This window comes from Monodon monoceros, unplaced genomic scaffold, assembly GCF_005190385.1.
Source record: "Monodon monoceros isolate NGI ecotype Baffin Bay Population unplaced genomic scaffold, NGI_Narwhal_1 Super_Scaffold_8, whole genome shotgun sequence".
In the NCBI taxonomy this organism is placed as follows: Eukaryota; Metazoa; Chordata; class Mammalia; order Artiodactyla; family Monodontidae; genus Monodon; species Monodon monoceros.
In genome coordinates, this window is record NW_021703785.1 from 35,271,986 (window position 1) to 35,285,198 (window position 13,213).

Genomic DNA, 13,213 nt, shown 5'->3' on the forward strand with positions numbered 1-13,213 from the left:
AAATTACATATATTTGAAAAATATGTAATTCATTTTAAAAACAGCTGATAGAGGTTTATTACAATACATATATAACTTATAATGTGGATTTGGTTTGCTGACTAAATCTAGATCCAAGTGTCTTAGGAATGAGGAGTCCATGCTCCTCTAAGAGATATGAATGAAACAATGTTGTCTGCCATATCAGTAAACAAAGGATATTGCAGCCATCAAAACACTGCAGCCACCCTGGACCGTGAGCCCTGAGGGAACTCAGGATGGAGACAAATGGGCTGCCTGTTGCCAAGCCCTCAGCCAATGCTGCTGCCTAAAAATATTCACCCTGAGGGGATTCAGGATGGAGAAAAGCAGGATGCTGGACCTAGATAGTTAAGGTGCACATCAAAGGAATGATTTCAATTGAGCCCACACCAAGAAAAGTGCTAAGTCCATTAACTTGAGATATTTGGTTTTCTTTAATTAACAGTAATCTTTTGAAGTTCTGACTACCTTGTCCTTGTTGCAAAAACTCCTATATATCTTGGCTCTTCCTCTTACCTCTTCGGAGCAGTCTCTCAGCTATCTGAGAGTCCTGTGTACTGAGCTTAAGCCTCAGATTGTCCACCAAACAAAATATAATTCTCAACTTTTAGGTTGTGCATTTTTTCAGTCTACAGGAAAGTTAATCTATGTTAAAGGAAAAATAAATTACAAGAAAACCTTCATTTATAAAGCTGCTTAAATAAAAAAAGTAAAAATAAAAACTTTTTAAAAAGTTTATTTATAAAATTTCTTAAGTAAAAACTAGTGAATAGCTAAAAAACACTAAAATTTGAAAGGATTATCATGTAGTTATCTGCTGTAATTTTTTGTTGCTTTCATTTCATTAACTGAAGCTCTTCTACCCCATTAGAGAATCACTGATGGCAGTGTTCAAACTTTCCATGTGAAAAGAAGACAAGAGAAACTGGATATAATTTAACAAAATTTTATTGTTTTGAAAAATAATTTAAAATAGTATAGATCAACTATTTAATGCAACCAAAAAAATCAGTTTTATACAGAAGCATTAATAAATGACTAATTTACTTATCCAGAATGTTGCCACTTACTGCATCACTTGAAAATATTATTAAAACATAATGAACTGAATCAGTATTGTTTTTCAGCCTTATAATTCACAGTGCTGAGAATATGCATTATTTTATTTTTATTATAACTAATAATTACTATTTATTGAATATATCTTCTATAGAGTAGTCACACTGCTAAGTGCTTCATATACATAACTTTATTTAATCCTTACAATAACTATTAAAGATTTCCATGGGAGAAACTGGTTCTCTGAAAATGGTAACAAAAGTAATGTGGTAAACTGGAATTTACAAGAAGGTCTAATTTTAAAATACATATTATATTTGGGACAATTCTAATAAGTTGTAAGTCCTTAAAAAAATCACACAACAACAAAACAAAACAAAACATATTGTGGAATGGTTATCATTAATTAATACAAATTAAGATTGAATATCTGAGTGTAATGAATATCAGATCATTCACCATTACCTTTGGATATTGTAGCCCTTTTAATATTGTTGTACATATATTGACCAAATACATTACCACCTATGTGAAAATTTTTGTCCCTGTTATTTCTGTATGACAAATTACCCCCAAATATAGCATATTCAAATAATCATTTTATTTTGCTCCAGGTTTCATGAATGGCTCAAATGGCTCAATTCTAGCTTGAGGACATTTACATCATTGCAGTCAGAGATGTTGACTGGGACAGCAGACATCCGAAATGGCTCCGCCACTTGGCTGGGGCAGCCAAGAGCTCTTTTGGGGCTGTGAATCTGCATGCCAAACTTTGGCTTCCCCAGCCTGAGGATCTCAGGGTGTTCAGACTTCTTACATAATAGCTGCTTCCACCAGAGTAGGCATTCCAAGAGCATGTTGGGAAGTCACAGATTACAAGTTCTGCTGCTTTCTACTGGTTACAAGCAAGTCAGTAAATTCAATAAGAAGGGACATAAACCTGATCTCGTAATGGGCATTATGCCAAGGAATTTGCAAATATGTTTTACAACTTCCACTATTATGTTAAGCGTATAGTATTTTAACTACTGTAAATGATTTTTTCTTATATTTCATCTTAATTTTTCACCATTTGAATGTATTATATGCTTGTCTGCTAACATTTGAAAACTACTTGAAAGAATAATCAATTTTTTAAAGGCATCTAAAGTGCCTAATCCAAAGATAACTACTATGTTCTTCTTTTATGTTTCTTTCTAGTCTTACTAAGAGCAGGAAGAAGTCTAAGATTGAATTATATAAAATATTAATTACTGTGTTTCTCATTTAATGAGCATGCTGCTCAACTCATCTTTTGGTCTCAATGGCTTGCAGGTATTAAAGTATGTCAGGTCCCCTCAGCACCCCAAGTCAGGCTACATGGAACTGGTTCCTCAGGCATTCCTCAAAAAGCCAAAACACTGGACACATGCGCCACTCTTTTCTTTCTCCCTCCTGGGAGCAGCCTCTGAGCTGTCTCAGCCTTCCTCTGCTGTAGTGCAGGTGCTCTGCAGCAGCAGCATGTGGCCAGCTCTCTTTTGTTCTCAGTGGTCCCCAGGCATCTAGGGTATAGTGGACCAATCAGTGTTCTGAGATGTGAGAGACAGAAACGAGTCCTTCAGGCAGCCCCCTCTATCAAAAGTCAGCCTTGAACATTGCCCAGTGTTCTCTTTTCCTCCCCAGAAAGCAGCTTGATCCTCTTGATCATATCACACTGTCCCAGAGGGAGGGAATATGGTGAGAGTGTACACAGATTTTCCTGCCAGTGTAGGTAGCTTCAAACTCACCAGGGGTGCAGGAACTGGAATCTAGATTGCTCACAAAGGAAATTGGTCTACATATTGTGGAATTGGTGCCCTCATGGTAGAAAGGAGGGTCTGTGGTTTCCTTTTCCACCATCTTGCTGACATCATCTCTTGTCCTTCACATTTTTAATTAACTATTCAAAATGTTTTTATTATTTTTTCGAATTTTTATTCATTTCTAATATTGACCTGTGTAACACAGTTGGTTTTAATTTGGTTGTATTTATATTATAATGCATATATTTATACACAAACTCATTTACTCAATAGCTCTCCTTTATTGACTAATAATTCTTTATTTCATGTAATTCTTGAATATGATATGAACTATTATAGTGTTTTCAAGTCAGTTTCATCATTTGATCTTATGCTAGTACCCCACTTTTCAAATTATTTTGTGGAGATATAATACATTTAATATTTGGCAGAGATAGTGCTAATCCTGTCTTACTTATTTTCCATTGTATTTTCTAATTTATCTACATTTCTAGGGGAACTGACCTGAGATAACCTAATACTCACCCCTGTATTCTCTTTACATTTTTCACCTGATCTCAATGGTACTAACTCATAGACACAAAGCCTTCTCTGATTAGTATAGCTTTAGCTTATCTGAATTTGAAGTTATCTGTGTGAATCAGCCAAGAATTCTTCTTACTTCTTTCCCAGTTAGATTATCTCTATTGAAGCAGAATATTTTCATTCATAGACAATTTTTCTTTAACTAGATTTCTTTTCTTTTCTTTTTTTTTTTTTTTTAAGGGACAGATAAAAATTGTATTCGTCCATACTAGGATTAAGTTACAAGATAGAGAGACAGAGGGTGGTGAGAGGTTGGCATACACAGCACCATTTACGTTGAGGGCTTCAGGAGGCAGATCATCACTCCTACCACAGTACCATGGCCTTCATCCTCCTCCTCCTCCCCCCTCCTGAAGTGTCCCTTGCAGTCAGCAGGCCCCTGCCTCTCACTCACCAGTACTCGGGTGCTACCGGGCTTCTTCCCCCAGTACAGAGCCCAGTACACAGCCCACTATGTCTGGAAGCATCTGTCTTTACATTCATCTGTCCACTGGGCCCTCACACAGCTCCTGCGTGGTAGCTGGGATAGCATCCCACTGGATAAGTGAGGGGCCTGAGGTACAGAATGGTGAAGTGACCTGCCTGTAGACTGACAGGGGGTCATGGCTGGGCCTAGAGCTCAGACAGGATTTCTGGGCCTGTTTCTCTACAGCCTCCCCTTATTATGACTTCCCTCCTCTTCACAAGATTTGACCTGTTTTTTCTGTTTACTTTTTTTTTTTTTATTTTTTTGTGGTACGTGGGCCTCTCACTGTTGTGGCCTCTCCCGTTGTGGAGCACAGACTCTGGACGTGCAGGCTCAGCGGCCATGGCTCACCGGCCTAGCCGCTCTGTGGCATGTGGGATCCTCCTGGACCGGGGCACGAAACCGTGTCCCCTGCATCGGCAGGTGGACTCTCAACCACTACGCCACCGGGGAAGCCCCTGTTTACTTTTTAAAGATTTTTCCCTTTAGTTTTATTCCCAACCTTAAAGTTGTTCTTGCCCATTAGATCTGCACGCTACTACCTCCAAAGTTCACCTTGACTTCTGCTCTTTAGCACTTCTCTTATCTCAAATAAATCCCTGCCTGTGTACTTTGCTACCATTAATAGATAAATATAGTACAGGACTAACTCGTTCAAGTCCTTTCCTGTTTTTCTGGAAAGTCTACCTATCTACAGTGGCATTATCCAGTTGTAACTGACATGGACCCCTCCACGTAAGGTCCTAAAACAACTGAGGAAAAAAAAAAAATATATATATATATATATATCTCCACTTCCGTGTCTTAAACATATGCTCCTTTAAAGAAAGGAATCTGTGTCTGGGTGTGGTGCTTATAGAAGTTCACGAGTACATTCATAAATATTAATACTGTAGAACGCTTCCTTAAAGCACAATTGTTACCAGTAATTCACATACATTAATACACTGCTGTGACTGAAAATATTGCAATCAGAATTTCATTTTGCCTGTTGTTATGCTATTCATCTAATTTTTTAGAACTGGAAGGTATGAGAAAAGTCATCTAGTACGAACCTCTCATTTTAGAGATAAAGAAACTGAGGCACAAAAAGGGCAAGTGATTTGCTCAATGTAACGAACTATGGCAGCATTAGAATCTGGGGGTTCTGACTAGACTCCAGTGTGTTCTACCTCATGCTGCTTCAACATAATTGCCCATTCATCAGAGAAGCTTGCCATCTATTCCTGCTTCCAGTATGTTCCCACTGTGATTTGGACCATTTCTCCAGCATTGGTATTTCCAGCATTTAGGTAAGCAATCAAGCTGGCAAAATATAAAATAAAACCTCTCCCAACATGCCTGTACATTTTTTCAGCCTCTTGATTAGAGGAAAGCTTTTTAAATTCCAAGTCTCCTTTTTGTACTTTCTGAAAGTGCTAAATAACCACTAAGAGCTTTAAGTTACGTTAACGATGGCTGGTAAATGGCTTCCCTTCTAGAGTAAATTGGAAGCATGGCTCAACACCATCATATCTCCTCTAGGAAGTGTATGTGTTTTGGAGGGAAAAGGGGATGGATTTGTGGAGGGTTGGTGCTTACAAAGAGTTACCTATTGCAGGTAATTTATCCTTATCCACACCTCCCAACTGTTCCCAAAGCTGTTCTATTCCATCATATGCCATTAACGAGGTGAACTTCTGTCTATATCTTGTAAGAAAAAGTGACTTTGGAAAATTCCCTAGAAGAAGAGTTTTCTAGGGCTTGCCTTCTGTAACATACTAGACAGAAAAAAGGCTAACAGAGAAGAACAAAATTAGCTAAAAGCATTTGGGAAACTTATATAATCCAAATTGTTTCCACGATGTCCAAATGGCAAACCAAAGCTAAAGATATATAATTATGCATAATCAAGGAACCTAAAAAATATGGAATGCAAAGAATTTACTAGCATGTAATATTTTATAAGACAGCCAATTTCTTATTATATCAAAGATTAACATGAACCAAAACACACGACTGTGGCTCCCTGTCAGTTCTGAATTATATCCATAGTGTTAAGAGACTAAGGACTAGTAAAATGGAGGGGAATATGGTTTGACCATTGAGTGTTTGCTAGTGGGCATGTCACAGACAAAGCAGTGAAAATATAAGAGATAAATGTACTAATACATGTTGTGTCTATATTAGCCTAATGAGCTAAAGAGAGATTTAAAGAAATGAAGATTGTAAACTCCAGGAAGCAGTCAAGTTAAACTAGTAGATTCAAGCAATGAGGTCTTGGTATACAACCTTAATTCTATATCTTGTCAGCTCACCCTATATCTTGTGCCTCACCCTAGCCTGATCTCGGCCAGGGTCATATGCTTTAATAACTTCCATGTGTATAGTGCTTTTAAACTGTTAAATCCTTTCACATCTATTTAAACCATCTGATCCTCGCAACAACCCTGTGAGGTAGGCAGGTTGCCCCCTTTTAACAGCCGAGGAAACTGGTGTTGAGAGGTAAACTAAATTGTCGCACATCAGTGATGAAGCCAGGGCTAACTAGCTCTCTGGACTTGGCTACTTCCATTGTACCAGGCCACCACTCATGTTTCTGAAAGGCCTTTCAACTAGTGGAGACTCTTGGGAGAAGCAAATATATTCCTACCCATCTGCACCTTAATCGTCCATCCACTCTTTTTTTTTCTGAAGACACGAAAAAGGAGCCAGGGTACCAGAAGGCAGCTGTTGGGCCCGGGCCTCTGCCAGAGAAGGAAATACAGCCTTGTGTGATCAACTAACTTTTGGTGTTTGAAATTAACCTCTGAAGAAACTTTTCAAGCCCTATCTGAAAAGCACCGGTTGCCTCTTCTACCGCTGTGGCCGAGTGTCTAACTGCGACCACAGCATCTCTGCACAGCTCATTGTCAGGGTCCTGCTGAGCACTGGCCTCCTCGCCAATGGCAATCAGCCGGTCCAATTTTTCTTCCTCCCACTTTGAAAGTTCTCGTGCCAATCTCCTGTTTTCTGCCAACTTGGCTGCAATAGTTCTGGCCACTGACCACCTTCTTCACCTTGCCCACCTGGGAGGGGGCTCACTGGTCAAAGACCCATCCCCACCAGAAACAAAAGGAACTCTGGAGGAGGAGACTGGAGGCCGCCATGCCGAGGCCACCCCGGGAATGTTTCGGCCGGAGCTTGTGCAGGGGCTGGGCTCACCAGACACTCCCAGTCTGGTCATGGGGCTGCTCTGACAGGGAGCAGCTGCACCGCTGAAAAGGTGGTGGGAGCTGCTGTAGCTGGGGATTCCTTGAGAGCACCCTGCACCCAAGGATTCATCCCAGGTGTCCTCAAGGTCACTGGTTTCTCTCATCTGGTCACTGATCCTCAGTTGACAATCCTCATCTGATTCCTTAACTGTTTTCAAGATAGGCTGATGATTTGCTGCCTGAGTCCTTTTTGGTCCCAGAATGCTGGTTCCCTCTTCCCCTGGGATGGCAGAGGCCGTCAAGTTCTGAACACAGTGCTGGGCCCAAGCAGCCTCCTCCATTAAGTTTTCTGTGTCAGTCACTATCTGATTTCCGAGAAGGTGATCCAACGTATCTATAAAAGGGACCGTGTGGTGGATCACCCATACTTGTGGCGTGGGCCACATAGACCTTTAAATATAATACCTTCAGGACTTTGAACTTGGAGCGACACTGACGCTCAGTGCAGCAGAAGCCTTCCTGCTGCATCTGCTTAGACACAGCCTGGTAGACGTCTGCATTGTGATGTATGGTCTGGAGGCGCTGAATATACTGTGCCTCGCCTAGTATGGAGAGAAGCATCCGTGTCTCCTGTCTGGACCACCGGATGCCCGCACTGCTATTGGAAGTGGCCATAGCGGACTGCGAAGGAAGGCTAGCTGGAGGAGGCTCCTGGCAGCAAGGTGCTGATCTGAAGGTGTGGGGAGGCTCTGTGTGCTCTGGTCTATCTCCAGGAGCCAGACGATTCTTCCCTCTCAGGGCTAATTGCTGAGAAGCCAGGTCCAAGGACCGCATTTCTGGCTTCTGCCAAGGATCTGCTTTACTTTCATTACTGTATTTGAAATATTCCTTATTCTACTTTGTTTTGCTGCCAATCCAACAACCTCTTCATTTTCTGAGTAAGCAAAAACAGCTGGAGTGACTCTGTCACCTGCATCATTGGCAACCACATCAGCCCGGCCACCCTTATAGATGGCCGCACAGGTTGTTGTGCAGCCTAGGTGAACCCTGATGGCCGCCATGAGGTGGCAGAGATGGCGGTAGCAGTAATGAGTGGCCCCTGCACCACAACAGCACCCGGCCCTAGATTTATTAATACTATATTTTGGAGAATAGTCCTTGGAATTTCTAGTATGTGATAGATTATTTTGCGCTTGCTTACTAATGATTTATTTTCTTTTCCTCTTTGTTTGTATAGATATATGAAGTGTTTAGGATTAAAAAACATTTTTTTTTGAGTAAGTGTGAAAAATGATTAGATTTTGAAGCATGGAGCAGTTGAAATAAATGCAAGTAAGATAATAACCTCTTTTCTCAAACAAATCATACTACATTGGGTCCTGACATTACAAAGAAACAAACTATTATTGGTGGGTAGCATTAAACATACCAATTCTGTATAAAAAGCTAATCTTAAATAGTAATATTGACATTTTGGATTAAATCAGTTTCACCTCTGAACCATCAACATTACTATTAGAACACACTGCAAAACGGGAAGCCAGGATAGCTGAGTACATGAAGATGCCTAGAAATCCTAGGCGTGTAGTAACTGCTGAAAATTCCTACTTACATATAATGACATGACTGAACATTTACATGTAAGCAATATGAAAGACAGTTTTGCAATGATATAAAAGAATAACATTTTTATAATTAATAAAATTTAGAAAACAAAATGGAAAATTAAAAAATGTCATTATCGTATGCTAATAGATTATAAACAAAATAATTTTTATTTGTTTTCACTTTTTAAAATATATTTTATTGTCATAACATTATGTATAAATGGTAATTTAAGTTATATAAGATTTGTGACTTACTTAATTACTCTTGCCTTAAAAAACAAATCCTGAATGTTATCCTACCACACAATAATTATCTATGAACAAGATATGTTAGCTACAAACCAGATAGCCATCTCAAAGCACACTGGTTATAAGAAGAAAATTATTCTGATAAAGGAAAATTAAGATATCATATCTGAGGGAGAAAAACATGTAACATATCTTTCTTTTGAGTATAATTTGAAATTGTGAGCCAAATATATTTTCTCAGTGTTGTCGTAATTTAATTGAATGCACTTTAAGTACAGTTAAATAAACACTGTTATATGTATAAGCTGTTTGAAGGGTACCTATAGAGTGGTCATGGGCAAATAATACAGAGAGGTGAATTATTATGCATATGCTTTCTAAGCATATTAAATCAACACATTGTCATAGTGAAGAATGTAGTCTTTAGATCTAAAATACATAGGTTTAACATATAGTCTCTAATACTCTCTACCTATATGGTTCAGTTCCCTCATATTTAAAAAGAGGGAAATGGACAGCTAATTTATAGCCATTTTAAGTGTTAAATTTTATAAATAAACTATTAATAATGTCAACTACAATTAATGTTAAATCAGACAATCTTTTTATAACCAGGCTATTAATTGCTTAATTCTTTCTGTTTTTTCATTTGAGTTTACTTAAAGAGATCTGGGTACCATCTAAATGGAGCCCAGAATTCATGGAGCAAAGTACAATTAAGAGCTCATTTGTCATGGAGCTCTCCAAAAATAGCATTCAGTTTTCACTGTCAAATGTAAAAATCTGAAAATTGTTTGATATATACACATGCATGTGTTCAAATTGTTTAATTAAAAAGTTTTATACTGAGTTTACCATAAAATATAAATGTATACACAAAAGATGTTCAGAACAAATATGATGCTAGATAGAATTTTAGTTTGGTAAGTCAGCTTATCAAAGGCAGAAATGTTTATATATTGTACATGGTCAAAATTGTAGTGGAAAACCATGCTGACAATAAATAATTCAAATATCAACCTATGTATAGGGAATAAAAATCAGGTTTTTGTTTTTTTTTTTTTAGTTAGCTTTATCCTTTTCCTCATAGAAAGTTAGCAGAGGTTCTATGGATTCCTCAATTTTTTAGAAGAAAAATAACCATCTAGATCATCATAGAGCTTAAAAAAAAAAAAAAAAGCTGTTGAAAAAGCAAATTAATTAAGGACTTCACATGTCTCTGGCCCTGGGTATAAAAATGTTGAAATTTCATTCTTAAATGAGTTCAAGACCGAGAAATTTGTAAAATCCATTAACCACACTCTTCACCACATTCATTAGTTGATTTCTTGATTCTTCATTTCACCATGAGCACTATTTAAATAGTAGAACCCATACTATTAAACGTATTGTATATTTTTAAATTAGAACAAACTTTACTTACTGCTTTATAATTTATAAATGCATGTTTCAATCAGTAACTTATTTTTTAAATGAACACATAAAACAGTAAAATTTGGCTTAGTTAATATTTTAAATAAAAATATAACTTTTTAATTTTACTAAACAAGGCAAATTTCAGGGATTAACAGACCATTCTACTTTCTAGTAATAGAATAAATATTTCACCCTCTTTCACCAAAACAACAGAACAAAACAAGGCACAGAAAATGTCTGTAACTAACATAGTAGCAGAATAGTTGCTGCTTTTAAGGTCAGTGCATTATATAACCAAGTACTGAAATTCAGGAAACCTCATTGTTGGAAGAAATGGCACTTTATCTCATCACCTGCTTTACCTCTTTTATTTTCTTGCTTGTTTCCAAAGCTCCTGCACTGCATGAACTATTGTAATGTCACCAACCAAACATTCTTGATTTTCTTCAGACTGTTGTTTTATTGAAATATATCCCCAAATAGGGAGAGTGATTCCTACAAAGATAATTTATGTGGACAAGTTTCTATTCATTCTGAAAAATGTAGCTGGTGAAGAGTGTATGCTCAATTAGCATTTGTATTACTTAAGTAGATGGGGACTAATATCATTAATTTATATTCAGATAGTAATAATGATATGCACAGCCAGATATAACCATACATATTATATACTATATATGATGTATTGCATTTCAGTAATTCAAACATGGACTTACATTAAAACCTTTATTTTAATCTCACAGTTGATGTGATTAGATGTTGAGTGATATTTTAATTGACATACTTTTAAACAGAGGGCTCAATATAAAATAAGCATTTACTTTACAATTTATGCCATCTTTCAATTTCTAGCAGAACTTCCTTTTTCTAGATAATAAAGCCTTGTTTATATTTCAAATGTGTGTTTATAAAAAATTAATAAACCTCAATTAAATAGGGTCAGCAGACCAGAAGGGGGAACTCTTATGCCCTGCGAAGATAACATAACCCAACGGGAAGAAGAAGGACTCCTCTTTTTCCTGGAAACAACCCAGCCAATGAAAAGGTATAGACTCCTTTTTTACAGTAGCCCCCTCTCCCCCAACTTCCTTTTCTCCACTATAAGAGAGTTTTCCTTCCCTTGCTGTGCTGGGAAGTTGCACATGGCTCATCATGGTTGCAGACCCTGAATTGCAATTCTCTACTGATCCTGAATAAACCCATTTTTGCTAGAGAAATAACTGACAGTCTATTTGTTTTAGGTCAACAACTTTATAGTGGCAATAATGAAAAGGAAAATGAATGGTTTGTAAGAGCAAAGCTTGGTAGACTTGCCCTGATTGAGAGCACAAGCAGAGTGACAGGTTGTTGACAAGATCACATTGTGTCTGCAAAGTCCATGTTGATGGCAATCATGGAATGTTTCATAGAAAATGAAGGAAGGAACTCTGGCCACCAATGACTTTAATTTTTGTCATTATTTTGCAGTGATAGATGAAATTCTGTGTTTTTTGTTTTTTTTTTCATAACTGTCCTGGAATGAACGATCAAAGTAAGAATTGCAGTTAATCAGGTAAGTAATTAAAATTGTAATAACTATAATGATGAGATGATGATAATTACAATAATCTACTTATCCATCTATCTAATGTGTGATTAGAGGAAAGAAGAGGCTTATGCCTATTCATTTAAGAAGCTGTCTTGGTTTATCTAAGAAAGGAAATATTCATTCCCTATGCAGAGAACATTGGGAAGGGAGCTTTTTATCATCACCTTTATAAAGGAGTGGATGTTTCAGAGACTGACATCCACTGGGTCATGACTTATTAGAGGTATAGAGGGTTCACTTTATTAGACATCAAGTATCATTTAAAACACACTACATTCCTCTCCCTCATTCTTCTTGCTCTCCTTGCTGCATGGATTAATAGGAATCAGGACATTTCCTTTCCAAGATGGAGTCATATGCTCTCTGTTCATTCTTCTCTCAATCAAGAACTGGTAAAGACTCTTACCCAAGTTATGAGCTGGGCAATCAAGGCTAGGTAAGGACTAAGCAGAAAGGACAGAGCATTTATCTCCCTCTCTACTGCCAAGGCTAAGTAAGAGAGTCAAGCCCACAGCCTCATCCTAGGACAATGTGAACAGATTTGAAATTTGTTCAAAGACTCCATTATCTTGCTCTTTTGTTTCTGTAGACACAGCAGACAGTGCAAATCTCACACCTAAGATTTGCATAATATCATGAAAATATAATTTAGCCTTTGTCATAAAACATATTCTCCAATACATTTAGCTACGTACATGTACATTTTTTGTATACTCAGAAGTCAAAGAAGAGAAGGGGTGAGCACATCACAAAAATACTAGCAGGTGTCATTACTAAGTAGTTATTATTTTATTCCCACACCATAATAAACCCTTTAGATACATTTTCTTATTTAATCCACCCAACATTTCTAAATTAGCCTCTATAGTTACCCTTATTTATTGGATAAGTTTACAGAGCCTCAACATGGTTAAGTAATTCACTAAGATCTTGACAGGTGACAAATGGCAAAGTCAAGATTTCAAACCAGTCATTCTGATTCTGGAACTTACTTAAATTCTCACACTATATTAAACACGGGCCAGTCTTTTTGGCTTAGTGACTCTGAGAAAGCAGCTGCTAAGTGAAGATCACAGAAGTTTCTCACTGTGATTCAAGAGATAACTGCTGTTCCTTCTGTAGTTTCCTTGCTGACATGTGGAACCATGGACACCAGTACAGATCTGAAAAAGTTTGCTTTTGATTGTGACTGTCATCTCCATGGGTGGATTGTGGCTACAGACAGTAAGGTGATAGATAACAAACATGACTAAGGGCATAGGTGTGTT

The 13,213-nt window shown here is 37.5% G+C and overlaps 1 protein-coding gene across 1 annotated transcript; it reads right to left on the bottom strand.

The window, feature by feature from the left end:
• Positions 1–6,673: 6,673 nt before the first annotated feature.
• LOC114888026 lies at positions 6,674–7,919 on the bottom strand. The gene is given in 2 exon segments (XM_029209888.1): positions 6,674–7,465; positions 7,893–7,919. Coding segments are annotated over 2 exon segments (819 nt in total).
• Positions 7,920–13,213: the final 5,294 nt, after the last annotated feature.